At 38.5% G+C, this 22594-nt stretch overlaps 4 protein-coding genes across 4 annotated transcripts; 2 read left to right on the forward strand and 2 right to left on the reverse strand.

Annotated features, from left to right (window-relative positions):
* Positions 1 to 7614: 7614 nt before the first annotated feature.
* On the reverse strand, positions 7615 to 9110 carry LOC139758347 (uncharacterized). Its single transcript, XM_071679636.1, has 5 exons — positions 8980 to 9110; positions 8455 to 8748; positions 8189 to 8363; positions 7983 to 8088; positions 7615 to 7868 (listed from the first exon to the last, which is right to left on the reverse strand). The coding sequence occupies exons 1-5, from the start codon at positions 8980 to 8982 to the stop codon at positions 7718 to 7720; spliced, it is 729 nt and encodes a 242-aa protein (XP_071535737.1). The 5' UTR covers positions 8983 to 9110; the 3' UTR covers positions 7615 to 7717.
* Positions 9111 to 11181: 2071 nt separating this feature from the next.
* LOC139758251 (snaclec salmorin subunit A-like) lies at positions 11182 to 12062 on the forward strand. The gene is given in 5 exon segments (XM_071679461.1): positions 11182 to 11283; positions 11367 to 11541; positions 11623 to 11656; positions 11658 to 11726; positions 11849 to 12062. Coding segments are annotated over 5 exon segments (594 nt in total).
* Positions 12063 to 12998: 936 nt separating this feature from the next.
* On the reverse strand, positions 12999 to 16660 carry LOC139758346 (uncharacterized). Its single transcript, XM_071679635.1, has 6 exons — positions 16547 to 16660; positions 14256 to 14303; positions 13851 to 14114; positions 13596 to 13770; positions 13388 to 13493; positions 12999 to 13257 (listed from the first exon to the last, which is right to left on the reverse strand). The coding sequence occupies exons 1-6, from the start codon at positions 16643 to 16645 to the stop codon at positions 13107 to 13109; spliced, it is 843 nt and encodes a 280-aa protein (XP_071535736.1). The 5' UTR covers positions 16646 to 16660; the 3' UTR covers positions 12999 to 13106.
* Positions 16637 to 18250, forward strand: LOC139758345 (uncharacterized). The gene is made up of 5 exons (XM_071679634.1): positions 16637 to 16789; positions 16925 to 17457; positions 17587 to 17761; positions 17841 to 17946; positions 18035 to 18250. Exons 1-5 carry the CDS (start codon positions 16756 to 16758, stop codon positions 18180 to 18182), a joined length of 996 nt encoding a protein of 331 aa, XP_071535735.1. The 5' UTR covers positions 16637 to 16755; the 3' UTR covers positions 18183 to 18250.
* Positions 18251 to 22594: the final 4344 nt, after the last annotated feature.

A 22594-nucleotide genomic window follows, 5' to 3' on the forward strand; every position in this document is an offset into this window, starting at 1 on the left:
TCGCTTGACAGTCCTGGTAAAAGTTTATAGTATATGATGAGATATGTAAACAATGGAGTGATGGAATCTATACATATAAGACAAGCTGACAAGCTAAACACTTTGTGAACCTATAAAGACTTATTCTTCTAAGTAAAGACTATATAATATTATCTGTGGAGAGTCTCTTCCTATGTTAAACGCTTTACAATGTACTTGTTTAAGAACCGTATGTAAATTAGTAGTTCGAATCGGCAAAGGCCCATATCTTGCATAAGCTTTATAGTATGAATATATTGACAGAAGAGGTAATCAGGTTTATATCTATTTTCGTGAAATTTAGTCTCCAAAGTACTGGAGTACTTTGCTACTAAATAAGTGCCACAATCTTCGTTAGGGTAATCTTTTTTTTTTTCCCCAGTAAACATGTGTAATTAATTGTACTCAGTAATTCACCCAAATGATGATAAAAGGAAATCTAATGAACAATTTACTGGATGCTAAAATCTGCAAGTATAAGATGAGTGAGTTCCAGAAAAGCTCTTCCATCTGTTTGCAAATACTTCTCTCTGATGTACATAATAAAACTCCATCAGGGGAAAAAAAGATACGTTTTTTTGGTGAACCCACGTAATGGAAGTAGGAAGTGAATGAATCAAAGCAACAAAGCAGATGAAAGACAAGCCTTAATGAGATGCTGATAAAAAATATAAATCCTTATCTCAAGGTACAATGATAACCATAAAAACCGTACGAAAAGGCACAGTCAGGTCCTACAAAAAAAAAAAAAAAAATGCACCTCAATTTGCCATCACAATACTTACCTTTAGAGGGTTAGAGGTGACCTAGTATACTGAAGTGTGGTGGTGCTTTCAAATCCGGTTTGTCTCTGCGCAGTGAACACATTTGAGTCATTTGTTCTGACTCTGGGAGGGGGGGGGAGGTAAGCTGAACCTCATTTTAGGACGCGGATTGCTCTTGTAAGCTTGAACGGTTCATAAAAGCACAATACAAAGCTTAGACCTTATTTCACAGGGTGTGAGAGGAGAATGAAAATAACGTATAATGTTTTTATATGAGGCAATATTATTAATGCATGTATACTTTTTTTTCACTAATGTACTTTGGGAAAAAGATATACCTGTGGATTGCAGAACTGTGTAGTATGCTTTAAAATTATACGAAACAGACTTCTGAAAGTCCACTTGTGTCAGTGTATTGGAGTGTATATATATATATATATATATATATATATATATATATATATATATATATATATATATACTCCACAGACTTGTATCCACTTTAAATATCCTCTGTGAAATGAAGCAACGCTGAGCGATCTACAATTCATACGAATTCAATATACGAGGTTGTATGAGCCAGAAGCTACGATTTACACTTCTAAAGTCACATGCTAATATATATATATATATATATATATATATATATATATATATATATATATATATATATATTCCTATGAGTCCACTGGGAAAATGAAACACGAAAAGTTCCCAAGTGCACTGTCGTGTAATAATCACATAATCAGGGGAGACACAAGAGAGAAATATAACAATCAGTTGATATACATCGAAGACACGAAGCTAGGACGCCATTTGGTAAACGTGATTGTCTTATGTACACGTTTTCACGACTGGCAAATCATAAATCATATACATGGATCATGTAGTCCATATGGAACACATAGCTTAATCTCACTGAATACATCTACAGCTTTAAAAAAAAAAAAAGAGAGAAGCTTCACAAATCGTCGGAAATGCTGTAACACAGTAGTTCCGAGCGAACACAATCACTGCCATTCTATTCTTATTTGTAGAATCTCGTCGGCTAACGTGACTGGAGATGCTCAATCAACCTTACCCAGAAGGCAAGGAATGTTTTCCCCCTCTGAGTGCGAGGCCAAAAGCGTAACAGAGACGGAGGTGAACTTTAAACCTTTGTGGTGCTCTTGTACTCCTGTGTAATGGCAGAAAAAATTTAGCAGTTTTTGTTTGTACAAACCTCATGCAGGAGTCGAAAGATCGGCGTCAAATCTCTCTCTCTCTCTCTCTCTCTATCTATCTATCTATCTACCTCTATCTATCAATCCATCTACCTCCTTCGCTCTCTTTCTCTCTCTCTTTCTGTTATCCAACACTTGATGAACAGTTGGGTGTACTGTGGGCCAGTTCCCCGTCCGGAGCTTGAACCCGGATCCTGTGATTCATCGTCAGCGACGCCATCCTCTACACCACAGGTTTATAATACACTCCTGTTATACAGAATCGTCCAGTATTAGATTTTATGGGACACCGAAACTATAAATATGTACTCGCTTTAGATACAGTCATAAATCATGGCTGATGTGAAATAGATTATACTGACGATAAAAAAAGAAACAAAACTGTGAGAGGAATCATTCAATATGAAACCAAAAGACAATCATGAATGCATAGGAGGGGTTGGGAAGGGATTCGACATGGCATACACATCAAGAGCGTTAACCACGAGATAGTAATTTGTCGTCAATAGCGTTAAGATACGTAGCTAGGTTACTTCTGGGCGAGAGAGAGAGAGAAACGATGGAAACGAATAGAAAATAAGAATACAGAACGAGTTTACTTAAGAAATAAGGACATATCTGTCCCTGGTAAGGCTTCCTATTGCAGCTCTGCCTGCAGGCAATAGTGAATAATTCGTAACTATAAAAATGATCAAGTGGTAATCCAGTGTATGAAGAGCCAGCCATGTCATTTACGCCCTCAATGTTTGAAGCTTTTAGCACCGGCTGGAGGGAAAGAATCTCAATGAAGATTATGACTGGCTTGGTTTTAGCACATACCAGGCTGTTCGTCATGGCAAATTAGTCCTTAGAGTGCTGAAATATATTCGCAGTAGGTACAAGTGGCTGGCTTGTCCGACATACAGTTAGGTTAGAGAGAGAGAGAGAGAGAGAGAGAGAGAGAGAGAGAGAGAGTGATTTGGTAACTTCAGTGTTGTTGACCACATGCAAATTGAATCACAATGTGGAAAAAAATGAAGGAATATTCTCTAAGTATTCTTTATAAATAGTCATATATATGTGTGTGACATCTACAACATAAAGACGGTCCTGCTCATCTTAGCTCGTTGGTTGTTGATTACACAGGAAACTGGTGCAAAGAAAACGGTCAGTTTTTGCTCTGTACACAGACCGAATGAAGGCCATCAGGGCGGGAGGGATTCCCCAGGTGTGTGTGTGTGTGTGTGTGTGTGTGTGGGTGGGTGAGTGGGGGACTCTGGCTCGGAGGAGGACGTCCAGAGGACTTGGGTAACTCCAGCCTTGACTGATTCCCAGTCACTGGGAGGAGAGGCACTAGCTACACTACCAGTAGGAGAGAGAGAGAGAGAGAGAGAGAGAGAGAGAGAGAGAGAGAGAGAGAGAGAGAGAGAGAGAGAGTCAAGCATGAATTACGAGCTGGACGGAAGATAACTGTAACATTTACAACCTAAAGAAATGATGAGATAAAGCTCCCTGTTGTAAAGAAACATAGGCGCCCATTACCTAACCTTAAAGAAGAACAGAGACGTATCTGGTAAGAGACAGTGAATCACTCATTTGGTGGAGGAATACGAGAGAGAGACAAGACGTGTGGGAGACGCTGCCGTTCTGGAAAAAGGACGATACAAAATGGTTTAACTTGTAAAAGGAAAGAGTTAGAGAAGCGTTACCTACAAGAAGAGACTTTATAGAGCACTACCACCAGTTACTAAGTGATTCTGTTTACCTATGAGTGAGATATGTCCTTATGGAACCGCACATTCGCATATGGAAGCCCTAGGGTACGCTCGACCGAAATTGTTCCGAGCTTGGAGTCTCGAGCCTTTGGTACAGCTTCGAAGAAGCTTCGAAACACTTACCCAAACTTCCAACGTATGGCAGGAGTTTCGTCTGTACAAACAGACTCTAGAGACAATTCGCCTGTTAACAAATGCGTCTAATTACATTTCCTTTCGAAAGCCTAATGGAAATGTGTTATGTAAGGACAGGAAAACACAAAGGCCGTGTCTGTGTGAAACTACAATTTCTAGACAGAAAAATCTCCCGAACTTACAGAGTACATATAAAATTCTTCTCTGGTAAACATTACTTCTCTTTGCATTGTAATTAGACTTTACTTGACCGAAGCTCGATGTGTCTGCTCAACATTCTGTTGATTTTGAGTCAATGTTGGCTGACGAAAAGTGGGGAGTCATTCTAGTGTTTCTACCATGCTTCCTAGATTCTCACATACCTCATAATACCCCCCCACCCCACGCACACACACACACACACACACACACACACAATAGCGTAAATACTGTCCTCTCCCGTCCCTCTCCACCACTCCCAACTCCCCAGCAGCCCAGGGAACATCAGTACCAACAGCAGCTCATCCAAACCCTTGTGCAAAAACCAGCGACAACACCACCAATGAACCCTGTGTTCCCGGCCAGGGACCCACAAGAGATACGGAGGGAGCGTGTCTGGCCTTGTTATCATTACTAGCCGGACGAATGCTCACGTGACCTGCGTCGGAATGTTTTCATTGGTGCGAAGTCTCCCGTGTTCTGATTGGTCGCCCTCCCTGAGAACAAGGTAAAGGTGTTTTTTCTTTCGTCTGCTTCGGCGTTCCCACTGAGAGAGAGAGAGAGAGACGAGAGTTTGTTTTGGTTGATTCAGTATTTTGCTGAGTAGACCCTTCTCACTGTCTATCGAGCCTAAAGGCTGGGATTCAAAATTCCATCTAATTCTAAGCATTTTCTGTTGCATCATGAAAATCCCTTTTATAAGAGTATTTTCACGGTATCTTTCCCATGAACAATATATATATATATCACCCTCAGATCCATAGGCTCATGAAGACAATAGCATTTCATATGTTTCTTTTGGATTAAGTCTTTCCGATATATTCTTGTTTAGACAACAAGAGATACGTTTTTCTTTTTATGACGCACCTATACGGCTTTCCATGTAAGTGAGGCTAAGTGGTTTTCAGACCGAGAGATAGAGTCAAATTCTATTCATGAACATTCAATACCTACATCAGAATCAAGTTCCTTATACATTACATCAGAATCATGTTCCTTATACATTTTGCCCACCGTATGATCAGTACATTAGATCCAGATTGCAAACCACCATGTTCTTTAACTATAAGTCTTCAGAACCCCTGCTCTGGTTATGTACTGTGTTCAAAAAGCTAGAATACATCTACATTCTGAAGCTGATCACCTGTAGCATTAACAACTAATCTTAAATCAGTGCCATAAACGTATTTCCTTCATTCGCTGACATCCATCGCTTAACGTCAAAGAATAAATGTCATAAACTGCGCAACGCCACCGTTAGATTTCTATAAGAAAAAGAACAATGCTTCCGACCCACGAGTGTCTATTACCATATGCCACCGGCAAAGATATTTCCTGATATGCCGATGATTCAAGTACACTCTATTCATATCAGCGGTGGGCAATATCCCTCATCATATTTATTACCGAGCCATCAAAAACGCTGGAGCTTTCCTCATTTTTACAAAGAGTTCGACCAAAGTATAGAATTTCGATGCTTGGATATTTCTTCACTCATCAAAATGTCAAGATAAATCTATATTTACAAAAGAGTCCAACAGGAGTATTGAATTCCCCCGCTGGTCGCAATCTGCCCCCACGTGTCCAAAGCTTTAGAAATTTATCCTATGCAATGACAAGCGAGACGCTGCTGGAGAGATATAGCGAGCTGTAAACTGGGCATGGATTTTGGGCTTCGTTTTGAGGTGAAAGGTCAAGGGGCGCGAAGGGGGGTTGGGGGTAAAACTAGTCCAGTTGGCGAGAGGACAGATGCTTGCATTTCCCTTCCACCCATCTCTTTACCTGGCGGGAGAGGGTTAGAGGCTGGAGGCATGCGTGGGCGATGGGACAGGAGCGGGGATGGTTCAAACGACCGTACTTGAAGGGGGTTTGTGTGCGTGTGTATTCGCTGCTCCAACCTGCCGAAAGGATCGTCCCTCGTCTATGTGAAGTAAGCGTTTCCTATTTCGAAGACGACACCTTGTTAGTCCACAAGGACTTACTTAGAGGGAGGAGAGAGAGGTTCTTCTGGTTAGTAAACTGGGAGTCTTCTTAAGCAGACGATGGCTTCGGCTTCCTCCTCCTCCTACGCGTTTAAGAACTTATTGTGGGGAGGAAAAACTTGCCGATACACATGCAAGTTCATTTTGAGGTGATGTCTCCTTGATACAAGAGGGGTGTCTCCCAGAAGACACCTCATCACACGAAGCCTTTCTTACAGATTAAGGGATACCTTGCTAAGACACGGCCACAACTAACCAGAGACGAAAAGGACTCATTTTGTTCAATGGGAATTGTAAGGGTTAATGTCTCCGTTGCAGTTTACAAGGCCTTGTTAGTAAAGGAATTGCTTTACTAGCGAGTCTGACATTTGAGTGACCGTATTCATACCATCGCACCAGTTGGTGATCAGGTCTTGCTTCTATTGCATACATTAACGGGAATTTGTAATCTGCCTATAGATTACCTATTACTTCCTCCATTAACCCTTAATAGGGGAGCCTCTTCCGAGTTAAGCTGCAGGTAAATGGGGCAAGAGCGGTCAATTAACCCTTTCTCCCTCTTCCCATAGAATACCATTTGTCCCACGCCCAGTCTGGGAGCATCCGGTGCCATTTCGGCTCAGCTGCCTAACGACTCCACTTGTCATTGGAGGTTATGCGACATTACTTTTGTGGGAAACAGTGGGTGGGTGTCTACTCAAGCCTTGTCATGCTTTAAGAGGTTGAGGATGATCATGTAACGAGCGGCGTACTGTGGCTCCGAAATAGTTCGCTAAAAAAAAAAAAAAAAAAGGGGAGTATCTAGCTAAGAATAACGTGGTTTCATGAAAATAGGAACATTGATAATTGGAGCGACAATGGTTGAAAGTAGTGAAGAAAATTAACCGGAACAGAAGTAGTAGAACGAGATATATTAAGTTAACGGGAGAAATAGCCTAACGTTTACGAGTTTTCAGGGTAATCCATCTTGCCGCTTTAACCTTACGGTTTGATATTAGTGAAATATTGCGGGATGCTTTGAATCAATTTGGGTAATGTTTTTCCTGGGATGAAAAACGTGGGGGATTATCGCCTAATATTTATGGTTTAGGTTTATAAAACATAGGTTGTCATAGTTGAAGATTGTGACGAAGATTTGAGCGTTTTTTTTTTAGCAGGTCGAAAACATTCTGTTCAAACGTGGTTGCTTTGTGTTTGAGAAAATTTGATTAGATTCGCGTTTCAATACATTAGGATGGTTAGCATCAGGGGAAAGATAGTTAATATGGTGTAGGTTAGTACTAATGAAATGAAGTGTCGTATTAGATTTAGCTTAAATGCAAGTAGTCAAGAGTTTGAAAGTAGTTGGGGTTACGATGTAATTGTGTTATTTTGTATAGTGCTTCGGGATACAAAAATTGTTTGGATTTAATATCTTATCATTGATTTTATATATTATAAAGCGATTTGTAGGGGTGGATTTTAGTAGTGAAGGTTAATGGCAAAGATAAAGGGAGGTTTGTTTAAACGGTTACCAAGAACGTAAAGATATAAATACAAATTTTTTTTAGACAACAGTATTTAATTCATCAAGGTACACAACTAAACAATACATCCGATAATGTGGGTCATAGAATAATTATTAGGCAAGAAAATTCACAGAGTTAGTGGTAGAATTGACGAGCTTCACAGATGACATGTTTGAGTGCGTCACATCTGGAGTCGTGCCATGTGATGCCGTCATTGTAGTGGTTGTTCAATACTGCTAAACAGTTCTCGTTTTGTTCATCGTTGTCTGGTTGAGGGAGTCCACGTCTGTTGCGGGTTAGAAAATTAAATATTTAGAGTGGGGACAAAGTTAAGAAAGATAACTCAGCGAGATTATAGACAATATAGGAGTTAGGTTAAAGTAATAAAATTGTTGCAGACCTGCCAGTGTGTGACCAGTTGGTGTATCCAGTGTTTACATTAGATTGCCAGGTCCAGTAATAGGAATGGAGTTTGTTACCACTTGTCCACACATGGGGAATGTTTTCTGAAATGAGATTTAGAGATTGACGTTAGAAAAGTATTCGAGTATTCTAAAGTAAGTTTAGAATTGTGGGAGTAAATATCGGTGGTATGTTTTTAGTTACCTGTTGAAAGGACGTATTTAATGAAGTCATCTTCAGGTTTGTCTTCAATGCTGACTGCTTGGAAACCATTCCCTAAAGTGTTACAGTAGTGGACGGCATCGTGCCATGTGTATCTTTGACCATAGTTGCGACACCAGGAGAAGTGGTAGGCTCGACCATTGTGGATTTCATCCACCTGTTGTATTAATATAAGAAATATTGAATTATTTTATCTGGCGAGTGTCAGACTAATATAGATTTTTAAGGGAAATATTTGAATAACTTACCAATGGTTTGTTTATTGGATCACAGATTGGTTGTGGTATAGGAGTTGTAGCCGATGGTCGAGAAATTGAAGCAGGAAAACTCCGTGGGTTTGTTTGTGCGAAAGCTGGCTGTGGGGATGGTATTGTGAAAACTGGTTGTGGGGCTGGTATGTTGAAGATAGGTTGTGGGGCTGGGATGTTAAAAGCGGGTTGTGTCTGGGGGCGTTGCAAGATGACTGGTCCTTGGTGTGTGCGGTAGTTCACAAAGTCGCCATATGTTGCCGATAAGACGGCGAAGATCAAAATGTTTCGAATCTGAGAAGTATATGATGGTAAAAAGATATTTGTAAGTTTCACAAGACACTCATCGAAATAGAATATCAATTTCCCTGAAATATTATGTTTAACAATAACATTCAACCATCTATATATTCAAAATAATCATTCCTAAGGTGACACAGAATACCACAAAATTTAGACTCCTCGTAAATAACTAAATAAATCACCTAACATTTTTAAACTAACAAGAAAACCTTAATTCCTTACCATTATTGATCGGGAATTGTTGATCACTGTACGTTGGAACCTCAGTAAACACTGCCTGGTCCTCGCACCAAAGCCCTCTTTTATACGATCAAAGGAGATGCTGATTGGTGGAAATGTAGCCTAACAAGCTCCAACTAGGCTAGGATTGTCGGTGTGACCATAAACAACTCACTGGGCCCTTCCAACTCGTACGTACAGTCAGTCACCCATAAAATTTCGTTGAGCCACTCCTAAAAAATTGTGGGGGTTTCCATGCATGTGTAACAGATTATGATTACCGATAGCATTTGTTTAATAAACATAAATAAACCTCTCTTGCTTTATTACATCAACGTCACAGTTCTGCTGTATGTATGTGTGTGTACGATGTCACGTTGTTGTTATACAGACTCGCCCTCCAGAAAGGGGTCGGGGACTGGACACGCCCATATACACACATATACACGTACACACATATTCACACATATTCACACATATACATACATATACACACATATACATATACACACGGATCCCCAAGAAACTTTTAATGAGTTATATTTTTATAAGTGACTGTACCTTATGCTAAGAACTGCCCTTTAATACAGAACTTGTTACGTTTCCAAGGCATCAGAAATCTTAACAGTAGAGTTATAAGGAGGTAAATTCATATGTGTAATAATAGCATGCAACGTAATACCTTAAGATTCGCAAGATATTTTGGGTTGAGAATGGTATATTTTTGTTCATTAGAGACTTTCTTAACACTTCAAAAGTTTCTTGATGCCTTCAATGGCCATATTTCTAAGTAAAGTTTTCTAATAGCCTGCAACATATGAAATGGAGTTAACGTTTTCTGATTGTGAAGCTGTTGATATCATGAATAAATCTCATGTATATTCTACACCTTCTTTTAGGTCATGTATCTGGTTTTCAGTAAAGCATTGGCAATTTATATTTCTCTTCCATTGTGATGTATGTATGTATGACATTCAGGTCTTAAGAAATGTGACGAATTGTCACATTTTGTATATCTCACTGACCTTTATTTTCTTTTTTTTTTGAAAAAACTAATGAAGGTTTAGCTACAAATTGTGCCGCTGAAGCGAGATTTTTACACATTTTGAATCGGTCGCTACAAACTGTAATTGGGAATTCATGATCGTCTCCATTTCTTAAAATGCTTTCGAGTCCAAGGTAATGAACAATAATGATTGAATTATATTCAACCTACTGATGTCAGAGTGCAAAAAAAAAAAAGAATGATAAAATTCTTATTTGATAAAGTCAGAAAAACATTTGAAACATTGTCTTGTATCCAAAAGGGAGATAAATGACAGATTTCTGCGAAGCAAACTCTTAGTTAATTCAGTGTTTAAAAAGGATGAATCTATCATTAATAGTAGTGGGATTTTCTTTTGATATTCTAGTTTTCTTCTTCCTTGAAAGAAAATAGATGAAAAACATCGATTAGAGAAGTCAGAGTAGTTTTAGACACCCCTTTATCTATAACAACATCAGAAAACTGCATAGCACGCATGATTAAGGATCAAAAAGAAAGATAATAGATTTCGAATCTCTTCTGCTTTTATTTTCTCCCAAACGTTATGCTGATTACGTTCCCAGAGAGTGGCACTATTGTGCTATACAACATCATACAAATAGCTTCATGAATTAAATATGTCTGCTTCTCTCTCTCTCTCTTATTGTGTGTACTGGTGTTCCAAAAACACACACGATATTAGCTACAGTGGATTGTTTATGGTCACATCGACAATCCTAGCCTACTTTGAGCTTTTTAGGCTACATTTCCATCAATCACCATCACCTTTGGTCGTATAAAAGAAGGCTTTAGTAAGGGGAAGCAATCAGTGTTTACTGAGGAGTTAACGTAAACAAATCAATTATGGTAAGGATTTGAACTTTGTGTCTTCATTTTATTTATATATATTTAGAATGTATTAGGAATTTGTTTACATAAATTTTCTATTATATTTAATTATGAATTATAAAGTTCTGTATGAATTTATTTCAGATTCGTATCGTGCTATTTCTCGCTGTTGTAGCAGCGACTTGTGGTCAATTTGGCTACATAGCAAACGAAGGACCTATTATCTTACAACGCCCGCCATCACCACCAGTGTTTGATACATCATCTTTATACCAGTTTTCAACACTCCATCTCGATCGGTTTTTCCCAAACCATCTCCCCAAACAGTTTTCATGTCTTCAACACCTCAAAGCTTCCCTGCTCCAGTTTCTGGACCATCACTTACAAGTCCTATTTTGCCACATGCTCGTTGTGACCCCATTGGAAAGCCATTGGTTAGTAATGTTCTTGAACATAATTGAAACATCAATATTCTTTTTGATCATAAAAATCTAATGACCTTGTACTATCATAACAGGTAGATGAAATTCACAATGGCAGAGCCTACCACTTCTCCTGGTGTCATAACTATGGTCAAAGATACACATGGCACGATGCTATCCACTATTGTTCCAGTTTAGGAAATGGCTTCCAAGCAGTTAGCATAGAAGACCTCTCTGAAGATGACTTTATCGCTCGTGTACTTTCAACACGTAAGTAAAATATCGATAACACATTTGAAATACTTCTATACAATTTACATTAATGTGTACTAACATCTAACTCCATTCCAGACCAAATTCCACACATGTGGACAAATGGTAAAACTCCACTCTTACAACTGGACCTGGCAATCAAACGTAAACACTGGCTATACCAACTGGTCACCCACTGGCATGTAAAAAATTTTCACCATATGAAAAAAAAAAATCTTTACAACTATACATATTTCAATCATACCTTAAATGTTTAGTTTGTAATTACATTCATCCGTCTTAATATTCATTAAATTTCTAACAGGCTACAAGTACCTCAACCAGATAACGATGAACAAAACGAGAACTGTGTGGCAGTATTAAACAACCACTACAATGACGGCATCACATGGCAAGACTCCAGATGTGACGCACTTAAACATGTCATCTGTGAAGCTCGTCAATTTTACCAATCATCGTCCTTGAATGTAAAGCCACAAGGACCCGGTGTACTACCTCGTCATATATCCGAATTATAATTGTATAATTCTTATATAATGATAGTGTAATTGATACATCTGAACTTTGTCAATCACTTCATGAAGATTGCGCATTGAAAATGAAATGGCATTCAGTTGACATTTGCCTTAAGATAATTCATATACTAGTGTATATATGCATACCCAAAAATGTTTTTCGGAAAGTACCATAATCAAAGCTTTTCAGTTGTATAGGAGGCACGATTTTAGCATTTTCCTTTAATTGTAGAACTATTTCCTGGCATGAATGCTAATCTGAAGTCGCTGCATGAAAACCAATGGAATAGCACTCAACATGCTTGGAATCGTTATGTGCAGGTTTTACTACAGTTTCAGTATGCAAAAGACATCATAGAACTTTTGACGTTTATGGCAATAATGGCACGTGGCCAATACGGTAGTTCCCATTCCTTGATCTTTCTTAAGTATGTTACATTCCGGTGATCAAGAGGCGACATGTATATAATAGGAAGCTCTGCTGAATTGGCACAGATTAGAGACACAATTAGAAAAGTTATCAAAGTCTAGAAGTTTGAGGTGTTTGTATGAAATAACGGTGATAATTGTTGACGATGTTAATTTATTAGTGTCTTGGTACAGGCGACGTGTCATTTCTTGCCAAAGACTTGATACATACACTGCACAACAATGTTATATATTCAATACCTATGCGATGCAACCGTGACTGATATGTTGAACAAATTGTCGGTGGGAAGTATGTTCAGATGGTAGTAAATGGGGAATTTACTTGTCATTGAGGGGGTGCATGTTTTTGCATTCTTTTTATTTGAAGATATTTGTGGAAACAGTTTAATTAGTCGTTTTCTGAAAGGGAGGGAAGTATGATGGAAGAATGTTGCGAATATTTGTAAACAAGAGAATCAGACATTTGTATGGGTGTAGAAATTAGTTTTGAATTAATAATGAAAATACAAGTATTTTAGTTTTTTATTGGGAGCAGTCTTAATATTATATGTATTAAAGAAGAGATGTTTATATATTTAGAAAGTTAAATACAATCATTAAACATAGGAAAATGAACATTCAATGGTAAAATTGACGAGCTTCACAGATTACATGTTTAAGTGCGTCACATCTGGAGTCGTGCCATGTGATGCCGTCATTGTAGTGGTTGTTTAATATTGCCAGACAGTTCTCGTTTTGTTCATCGTTATCTGGTTGAGGGAGGCCTCGTCTGTTGGGGTTAGAAAATTTTAAATAGAGATTAAAGTTAGAGGTGATGATTGAAGAAGATTATAATGGAGATTTGCAAGTTATGGACAATTAAAGTAAGATTTGTAATTTAGAGTAAAATTAATATTGACCTGCCAGTATGTGACCAGTTGGTATAACCAGTGTTTACATTAGACTGCCAGGTCCAGTAGTAGGAGTGGAGTTTGTTTCCACTAGTCCATACATGTGGAATGCGATCTGTAGGAAGAAGTTGCAATTATAGACGGGTTCATGAATTGTAAATATTTAGAGCAAGGTTCAAGGAATGTTATAGCAAGTGTGGAGGAATATTTCACTTACGTGTTGAAATTATTTGAGCAAGAAAGTCATCTTCGGAGGAGTTTTCTATGCTGACTGCTTGGAAACCATTTCCTAAACTAGAACAGTAGTTTATAGCATCGTGCCAAGTGTATGTTTGACCATAGTTGCGGCACCAGGAGAAGTGGTAAGCGTGACCATTGTGGATTTCATCAACCTGGAATTCATATTTATTAGCGTTTGTTATGAAGTGTAAAATTTGATAATACCAAATTTTCTTGGTTTAAATATACTAACCAGAGGTTTCCTAATAGGATCGCAACGGGAATGTGGCAGAACAGGGCTTGTGAATGATGGTAGAGAATTTGAAGCAGGGACATTTCGTGTTGTAGAGACTGAAGGTAGAGGAGCTTGGAAACTTTGGTGGGGGGTTGGAGCGTGATGCACGGGTTGGTGCACTGGTCGTGATAGTGAGCGTTGTAATATAATTGGTTGTGGGTTTAGATAGATGTCACCATAGACTGTTGCTATTACAACAGCGAAAAATGCTACGTAACGAATCTGAAACATTAATTTGTGTTAATAACTATTAACTTTTTTCATCAAACGTTAAGTCATCAAAAATTACATAAACTTAACTCAAATTTACTCCACATGAAATATTTGATATATGAATTCATGAATAAATATATAATTCCTTACCATTGTTGACCTGTTTCCGTTGTCTTCTAAGTAAACACTGTCTGTTCCCTGCAATAAAGCCCTCTTTTATACGATCGAAGTTGGCGCTGATTGGTGGAAATCTAGCCAATCAAGGTCAAACTAGGTTAGGATTGTCGGTGTGACCATAAACAACTCACTGGGTCGTTCTAACCAGTACTCGTGTTCAAGGGGAACAGAAAGCAAAACTGGAATGTTTATTGTCAAAAAAAGAAAAGTTTCTTGAAGGGTCAAAGCAACACTAACCATGTTATTAAATGTCTTAGTAATGGCAGTTGTAACTGTAGATTGCTTGTAGATTTGAAAGGTGAATTGAATAAGGGAAATAAAGAAGTAATTTTGGAAAGCCTTGTAAGATTATATTAGGCAGACTATTGACATTGATCAAAGAATATTTTACCGACAGAAAAGGGAGTATTTGGCTCCAAGTTTATGAATGTGAGGAGAAAAATGTTTTGAACTCGTATGCCCACAAGGTGGTGTTTTGAGTCCTATGTTATTTCATATGCTTATGGATAAGACAGATAATTATAGTTTTTACGGTAAGTCTCAAGCAATATCTCTGCCGATGACATTCTGATACAATATAAAGATGAAGAAATTATAACCAGGGTTATTGATCAACGGCGGGATCTCTGTGTCTCTTTGGCATTGGTTATAAATGGAAATGGAACAAATCAGTCAAGGTTAGTAAGTGGAAGAGAATTTTGGATGAATGTTACAAAACTACAAAAAGTTGTTATAGATATCTTAGTATGTTCGTTAGTTATAATAATGTTAAGCATCAAGTCTATCATCTTAGAAGTATATATAGAGCTAGGTTAAAGCCTTTGAAAGTTTGGTCTGATAAAGGCTATGGTATACCAGTCTCAAGAGCTGTGTACTTAAGTATGGTGAGGAGTATTGCTGATCACTTGATGCCAACTTTGGTTTTCTACTCTGAAACATGACCTTAGACCATTAGAGGTTCTTCAGAACGAGGCAATGAGGATCATACTTGGCTGTCCAAGGATAACGAGAATTAAGATAATGAGAATGGAATTCAATGCTCTAAACATAATCCATAGAGTTAGGGAGTTGACTGTAATTTCCGCTGTACGTTTAACTAGACAGGGTGATATTTAAGTCATCTATTGATAAAGTTACAGTTGGTATTGCTTGTAATAGAGAGATTATAGATATACTAAAAAAAATTGCAGATGGTATGTCAATAAAATGTTTATACACGGTCTGAATGCAGTAGACTTAATGTATATGTTTCAAGCCCTTCGTAAACACCATAGTTGAAGTCTACTTCAGTGTCCCCCTTCATCCCTCTCAGCAGCAGCCATCTAAAAGAAAATGATGTGTGGGGGGGAAGTATTCTACATGGGATCCTAGGCTATAGATGTATTCCAATGCATTATGTTATAAAAAAAAAAAAAAGGAACACCCATCCATGCGAACATTTTTTTAAAATCTTTGCCAATTTAATGAGTTATCGGAAGCCAACCAGAAACACAAGAAAATACTGGAGTTTTCAAAGAACGTAAACTTTTCGTGAATGGTCTACAAAAATGATACCAACCTTTATTCTTTTTGAATGAATGTATGGCGATCTTGATTCTACACAATGTTATGAAGTTAATGAATGTAAAGTTATTTCAATCCTGGATTTGCCTTTCTGTTAAAACAATCAATTTCTCAAGTCAAAATTAATGAAATACTACCGGGAATCAATAAATGATCAGTCTATTATGCAAATCTATTCTTGTGTTTTTTTTTTTGTAGTCGTTTGTACGACGAATTCATACCAACTTTCATGCCATAATTCATACCAAAATTTATACCATAATTTTCTTTCCAAGGATTATCAAAGATGAATATTTGATGATCAGAATATAAAGCCTCACAGAAATCAAGGTCTACTGTGGGAATATTTTAAAAATCTAATGAAAAAAAAAAATTGTCTAATGATGTATATGTATATATATATATATATATATATAAAAATTGGGACCTCTTAGTTATGGTCCACTTCCAGCTTCAAGACGACGATCCAATCAGTAGCAAAGTAACAGACTTCTTTGGAACGAGACGTTCCTTGAAAAGGCTATACTCCTCTTCGTCCATTGATACGATACTGCCTCGGTGAAGGAGACTTTTCGCAGTGCAACCACGTGTAAGCGGATTCCGGTAACACACACACACACACACACACACACACTCATTATATAGATAGACAGATAAACAGATAGACAGATAGATAGCTAATGATAATGAACAGTACATACAATCAGTGACCTCATTAGCTTGGTCGCTTCTGCTTGTCTTCGATTACCATCCATGCATTTGGCACCTGAGAAGGACTGACAGACCACTGGATGGTTCATGATAGCAGCACCGGTCTCAGCCAATGAGAGCGTTGTTTTACCGACTCCTCAACCAATCAGCGACAATGTTCCTCCTATAAATAGGGGTTCTAGAGTACTCGATCTTCAGTATGATCTCAACCGTCATTCAAGGTGGTAAAAAGGGTAAGTGTTTTGTTGAGTTTTGTGTTCAAATATTTTGATATATTTAATGTTTCATTATTGATAAAGTTTTATGAAACCTTTTCGTGTGATTAGGTTATGGATGTTAGTGTTTCATAAATATTTTTCTTTTTTCAGGAAACCTAAAAATGGAGATTATCGTGATACTAGCTTTATTTACACTTGTATCAACATCGCATGTTAGGAATCCATACGTATATGAAACCCACGATCATTATGGAGTAACACAATCGTCCAGACCCTTCATGATCCTATCTCCACCACAATCTCGTCCCTCCTTCCAAACACCCCAGTTTTCCTCTAACACACCAAATGTCTTCCGACAAACGGAACAAACCCTGTCTCGTAACACTATGCCAGACTTCCGAACTCCCCACAATACTCTCCCAAATGTCGACACTCGTCACAATACTTTCCCAAACGTTCGCACTCCTCATAATACTTTCCCAAATGTCCACACTCTTCATAACACTTACCCAAATATTCACGCTCGTCGTAACGTTTTCTCCCACTCCGACAATTTCCCACATTTCCAATCTTCCAATATCCAACCACGTCCCATTCTTTCTCTACCACCACCACAGCCCATACAATCTCTACCATCTCGACAAAGTCGAACTTCACCACTTTGTCATCCTTCTAAACACCTGGTAAGAATAATGTACCCACCATTCTTAATTCCCTTATAATTTCATATTTTACTATACTTTACATCGGTACAAATATCACCTTCCATTGTCACTCTACCTTTTTCAACCCCCATTTATTTTTCTCCCGAGGTCGATGAAACTAGAAACGGACAGTCCTATCACTTATCCTGGTGTCACGATGGAGGAGCATCATACTCTTGGGAAGACGCTAAACTTTACTGTCAAATGCTAGGCTCTGGATTTCGAGCACTTAGCATAGAAGACCAAGTAGAAGATGATTTCATATCAAATATCATCCATCAACGTAAGTTCCACACTTTTGATTTTAAATTTCTTATCCATATCTCACTTTTGATATAAACTAAACCATCTATGAATTCCAGACGATATTCCTTGGATCTGGACGAGTGGAAACAAAATCTTCACTACATATTGGGTTTGGCACGACGGTTCCACATTTGCATACACCAACTGGTCTCCCAAAGGCGGGTACGTAAACAAATTGAACAAATAGTATCTTGATTATTTCATCTAAAATCATTGTACAAAATCATTAATTCATATATCTACATTTCAGATCCGGTATCCCCCAACCAGACAACCGTGAAAACAATGAAAAATGCATGGCTGTACTAAACGATTTCTACCAAGATGGCATCAAATGGCATGATATTGCTTGCCACCACGAAAAACATGTTATTTGTGAAGCTGAACGTTTTCACTAATCTTAACTACAGCACAAAAACCCAAATTGTATTTTTTCCCAATAAATAATTAAATTATAATAATATCATTAATCTATCACGATCTCTAAACTCCAATCAAATAATTAACCTAACAAATCAATATAAACCGCTATAATTTCATTAATGCACAAATACAATGAGTCATTCAAATCTCTACTTCATAGAAAGTTAACCCATTATTCCAATACTCACCAATTTCTACTACATACCTTGACACTGTAAACATTTACAATAATAAACTTGTAACATGCCACACATATAGCCAGCATGGTGCAACACATACATTTAAGACGAGGTAATATGCAAAATGAACCTTGACAAACGTCGTAACACTAAGGGAAAGTTGTTAAAACCTTGAGTATCATACTAAGACAAACTACCTAAGGTTGACAGAATCTTATTTTCCTCAAAAATTAGGTTACGGTGCTGATTGGTTATTTATTTTGATGCTAGTCCGACCAAAAATGAGATGCCAAAAGGGTACTGGAATGTTTATATTATGTCCTTGCATCAAGGTAAAGCTGACAAAAGTGGATAGTCGAGCTATAAACGCAAAGTTCTTAACTCTACTAATGACGTGTATGGCAGAGGAGCTACTCAGAGGGTGGTAACATACGAGCAAAAAGCATTGACTAGATATGGTTAAGGTAAGCGTTTGAATAATTTTTAGCAAATCGAAACACTTTCGCTTTTAAAGAGCGTGAAACGGTAAGTGGGTAAATTGTCTTTTGGAAGGTCCTAAGAATATATAACATGGGTAGAAACTATTTATTTTTGTCACTTTAAAACGTGTTCAATTACGAAGTTTGAGTGGTTCCGTGAAAGGTGGGTCTGCTTCAAAGATGTGCCACGTCAATCCATCTATTTGAAATTTATGGTCGTGGCAGTGAAGCAGGTAAGTAAAAGGGTCTTGGAGAGAAGGGAGATTCCACAGTATGCTGAGGGAAATAAACTGCGAAGAGAATCGCTTACTATTTGCAAATAAGTCTGTATTAGTGGAAACTTAAAGCTTGTTCGGGAGTCTGGAAGAAAGGAAAGTTTTAGACAAAAAGCAGGTTGGTGTAAGGATTAGTTGCTACAAAACAGCTCGAGTGCAATTTTAGACCTGAGAATGAACGTAGCAGAAAATGTAGCTATGGGGGGGTGGAGTCATTGGATAAAAGGGACTAATGTTCTGGATGCACGAAGGAATATAAAATGTGATTAGAAGCAAAGCTGTGACTTGGTAGTCCTGACATTACTACTTAGGTGTGAGTCTTGAACCTCGAGTGCAAATGAAGGGAAGAGGGTGGATGTGTGATGTAGGAAATACTGAGAACGATATATGGTGTCAGGAATGGCTGCGTCACAGAGGCGTGGTTGTGAGCATGGTCTAATTGAGAGTGCCGACCAGAATGTGCTTTTAATAGTTCGAGGCTATGAAAGAAAATGGACAAGGAGTTGACTGCGAGGTTCTACGTGTCAGATGTGGTGGGGAGCAAGGAGGACAAGGACAATGAACAGATAGAAGGATAGCTTGAAGGATGATTTCGACGTGTCAGGATCCAAATATTCATGAGCACAGGCTCGGGTTTTGCAAGGACGCAACATCAGCAGCAACGTGCTGGACAACACCAGCCATCTCTTTAATAACAAGAGTATTTATCCAGTAGTTACAAATATCATTATTTCATTCGTCTTGCAGGTTGGTACAAGAGGTGATCATTGGGTGGATTAGACTGGGTAGTCTTGTGTGTGTTTTTGGAGGGAGTTGACGTAAATGTCAGTAGTTTGAGCCGAGGGCATAGGAAACTTTGAAGATAATTATGAGGTATGCTGTGGATGGCGTGAGGTTCTGGTCTATGTAGGGGCAGGAAGTATGCAGGATGTGGAGCCATTGTTCCTTTGTTCCTGATGTTGCCTTCCTAAATCGCGATATATATATATATATATATATATATATATATATATATATATATATATTATATACGTGTGTGTGTGTGTGATTACAATTCGAATGTTACTGGGAGAGAGTTTTACACCAGTGTTACCCCATCTCTTAACCTCATGTAGACACGATGATGATAATCTTGTGTGTACACACACACTCAAGCCTGAGTCAGCGCGTGTGTGTGTGTGTGTGCGTGTGTTTATGACGTATGGACGAGAGACGAGGCAACTAACCGCTTTATCAGGTTACACGAAGAGTTTGAGGCATAATCAAGGAAGATTTCACATGACAGCTACTAGGCTAAGGAAAGTTATTACTTCCATGGCCTCGAGAGAGAAGAGAAATGTGAATGGGGTCCCCCGTGAAAAGAAAACGTTTACACCTAAAGGCAATGAAACAGGTTGGGGGTATATCCTCTACGTCTTAACCATCCGTCCATTTCCATAACCCATCCAGGGGTGCAGTACGGAACAATAATGTGTTGACGATGCAAAAGAAGATAAGTTGTACATCTGGTTTTTGCCAAAGCAAATGTCATCCATGATGCAAGACACAGTTTGAACAGGAGTATAATAAACCTATCCACAGAACTGACACTTGACCATCAAACAACAGTTGTGTTATAGAGCAAGATACTTTTGTCTGTCTCTCTCTCTCTCTCTCTCTCTATTACCCCTGGAGCTCAGACGCGACATATGAGGCCAGCGCGTTCTCAAACTAATGCAGCTGTTTGTCAAGGTAAAGCTGGGGAAGGGGGGGAAGTACCACTTCTTCCCAGAACCTGGTCTCTTCACACACACACACACGCACACAGAAACTAGAACATGAAGAAAGATTTACGAAGTATTACATTCTATTTCTTTTTTTTTTTTGGTCAACGATATACCTCTGTCGGAGACGATATATTTTCATGTACTTGTTTTCAGGGAGTGAGTATCTGTGAGGTGTTTATTTTCTGTCTTCAAGACGATTATTCAGAAGCACAGAATATCAGTAAAACGCATAGTGAACCTGCTTTAGTATCACCTGTAAGATTTGCATATGAGCTGTGGGGGACAGAAAGCCATCGCTAAACACAGTGAAAAGTATTCCCTAAGTGAAATGGAACATACATTTCTTATTGGCTTTCTTTTGCCCATTCTAAAGCAAAGGTGTTTGACAGAAGTAATCATTCTGTTTCAAATATTGGCCGATAGAATCATTTCACCGCCGGGTGTTACCGGGCACCGCCAGTTCGAGGTTCCACTGCTGGTGAAAAGTCACCTTTAGCTGGGCTGTCTTGCTAAAGAACTTCTCGCTTCAAAGAAGTCTCCGTAACCCTGTTACTGGAAGTAGCGCAGCCATGGGTTGAAGGAGGCCCTTGAGTGATTATAATAGATATAAGATAACTATCTACCACCTAACTCAAATTCCATGCATTCTAGGACTGAGGGATGGGCAATGAATCCAAAGAATTAATCATCTATCCCCAAAAGTGATCTTCACTCGAGAGAGAAAACACGCTCCACCCCTCACACAGCAACGTATTATTCCTAAGGTGGGAGACCGGGAAGCGGCAGAGCCTGGAAAATACCCACCCTACCCCCATCTCACACACACACACACGCACACACACACACCCTCCCCACCCCAGCACTTATCCCCACCTCCCCCGAACATAATGGTGAGGGAATACCCAGCTCGCTCGAGTAGCCTGAGGCGGGAGGCGGTCCCTAAGGGGGTGGGGACTGGATACCTGAGCAGTATATAAGGTGGCTCGTGTCGCCTACTGCTATCACATCCTCCCAAGGCACGGTGAGTAGAGGGAGTTGTGCTTGTGACGTAAAGATCAAAGTAAGATATAGTGTAGAGGTTTACAATTGTAAACTTGTTCGTAGTGCTGATAGTAAGAAACTGTAATATTAAGTTTCTTAGTTAAGTATTTAGATTCAAGACTTGCATTGAGTCTTAATTTTTGGGTTTTTTCTTTATATTACATGTACGTCTTGTAATCTTTAACTACGTTACTTCGTGAGTTTCTTGTCTTCCACTATCAGACAGTTTCCAGAGACTATCGCTGCTTCAATTCCCCTTTATATTTGTGTGTAATATACATGTTCACTTAACCTCGCGCGTCGAGTTAAAACCCGAAATTGCTGAAATAATTCCATGTAAATCCCATAACGTGTATAAACCTTTAATCTATCATAACCGAACGATTTCAACGCTCCCTCTTCAACTCCCTTACTCCCACTCAATATTATATACTTCCATAACCTTTTCCCTCGCCCACCCCCTGATTCATTTTCTTTCCATGTCTCCATTTATAACCATCTCCAATTTTTGTCTTTATTACCTTCAAATTTTTCATTTTCTTTTAAAACTATCTTCACTACGGTTTTGTTTCTCCTTGTCCAGAAAATGAAAAACCTATCAAATTCGTTTTAAAGACATACTAACCAAACTGCAACTTTCATAACTG

This window comes from Panulirus ornatus, chromosome 30, assembly GCF_036320965.1.
Source record: "Panulirus ornatus isolate Po-2019 chromosome 30, ASM3632096v1, whole genome shotgun sequence".
NCBI classification, from domain to species: Eukaryota; Metazoa; Arthropoda; class Malacostraca; order Decapoda; family Palinuridae; genus Panulirus; species Panulirus ornatus.

What these genes read in the sequence shown, in the direction of transcription:
- LOC139758347 (XM_071679636.1), bottom strand. An exon ending in ATCCAATAAACAAACCATTG is followed by an intron (nt 8,364 to 8,454) that starts GTAAGTTATTCA and finishes TTAATACAACAG; the next exon opens with GTGGATGAAATCCACAATGG. An exon ending in TAAATACGTCCTTTCAACAG is followed by an intron (nt 8,089 to 8,188) that starts GTAACTAAAAAC and finishes ATCTCATTTCAG; the next exon opens with AAAACATTCCCCATGTGTGG.
- LOC139758346 (XM_071679635.1), bottom strand. Translation starts at nt 16,645, where the DNA reads ATGAACCATCCAGTGGTCTGTCAGTCCTTCTCAGGTGCCAAATGCATG. An exon ending in ACGGAAACAGGTCAACAATG is followed by an intron (nt 14,115 to 14,255) that starts GTAAGGAATTAT and finishes TTAATGTTTCAG; the next exon opens with ATTCGTTACGTAGCATTTTT. An exon ending in TGCTCAAATAATTTCAACAC is followed by an intron (nt 13,494 to 13,595) that starts GTAAGTGAAATA and finishes TTCTTCCTACAG; the next exon opens with ATCGCATTCCACATGTATGG.
- LOC139758345 (XM_071679634.1), top strand. Translation starts at nt 16,756, where the DNA reads ATGATCTCAACCGTCATTCAAGGTGGTAAAAAGG. An exon ending in CATTCAAGGTGGTAAAAAGG is followed by an intron (nt 16,790 to 16,924) that starts GTAAGTGTTTTG and finishes TTCTTTTTTCAG; the next exon opens with GAAACCTAAAAATGGAGATT. An exon ending in GTCATCCTTCTAAACACCTG is followed by an intron (nt 17,458 to 17,586) that starts GTAAGAATAATG and finishes TTTTCTCCCGAG; the next exon opens with GTCGATGAAACTAGAAACGG.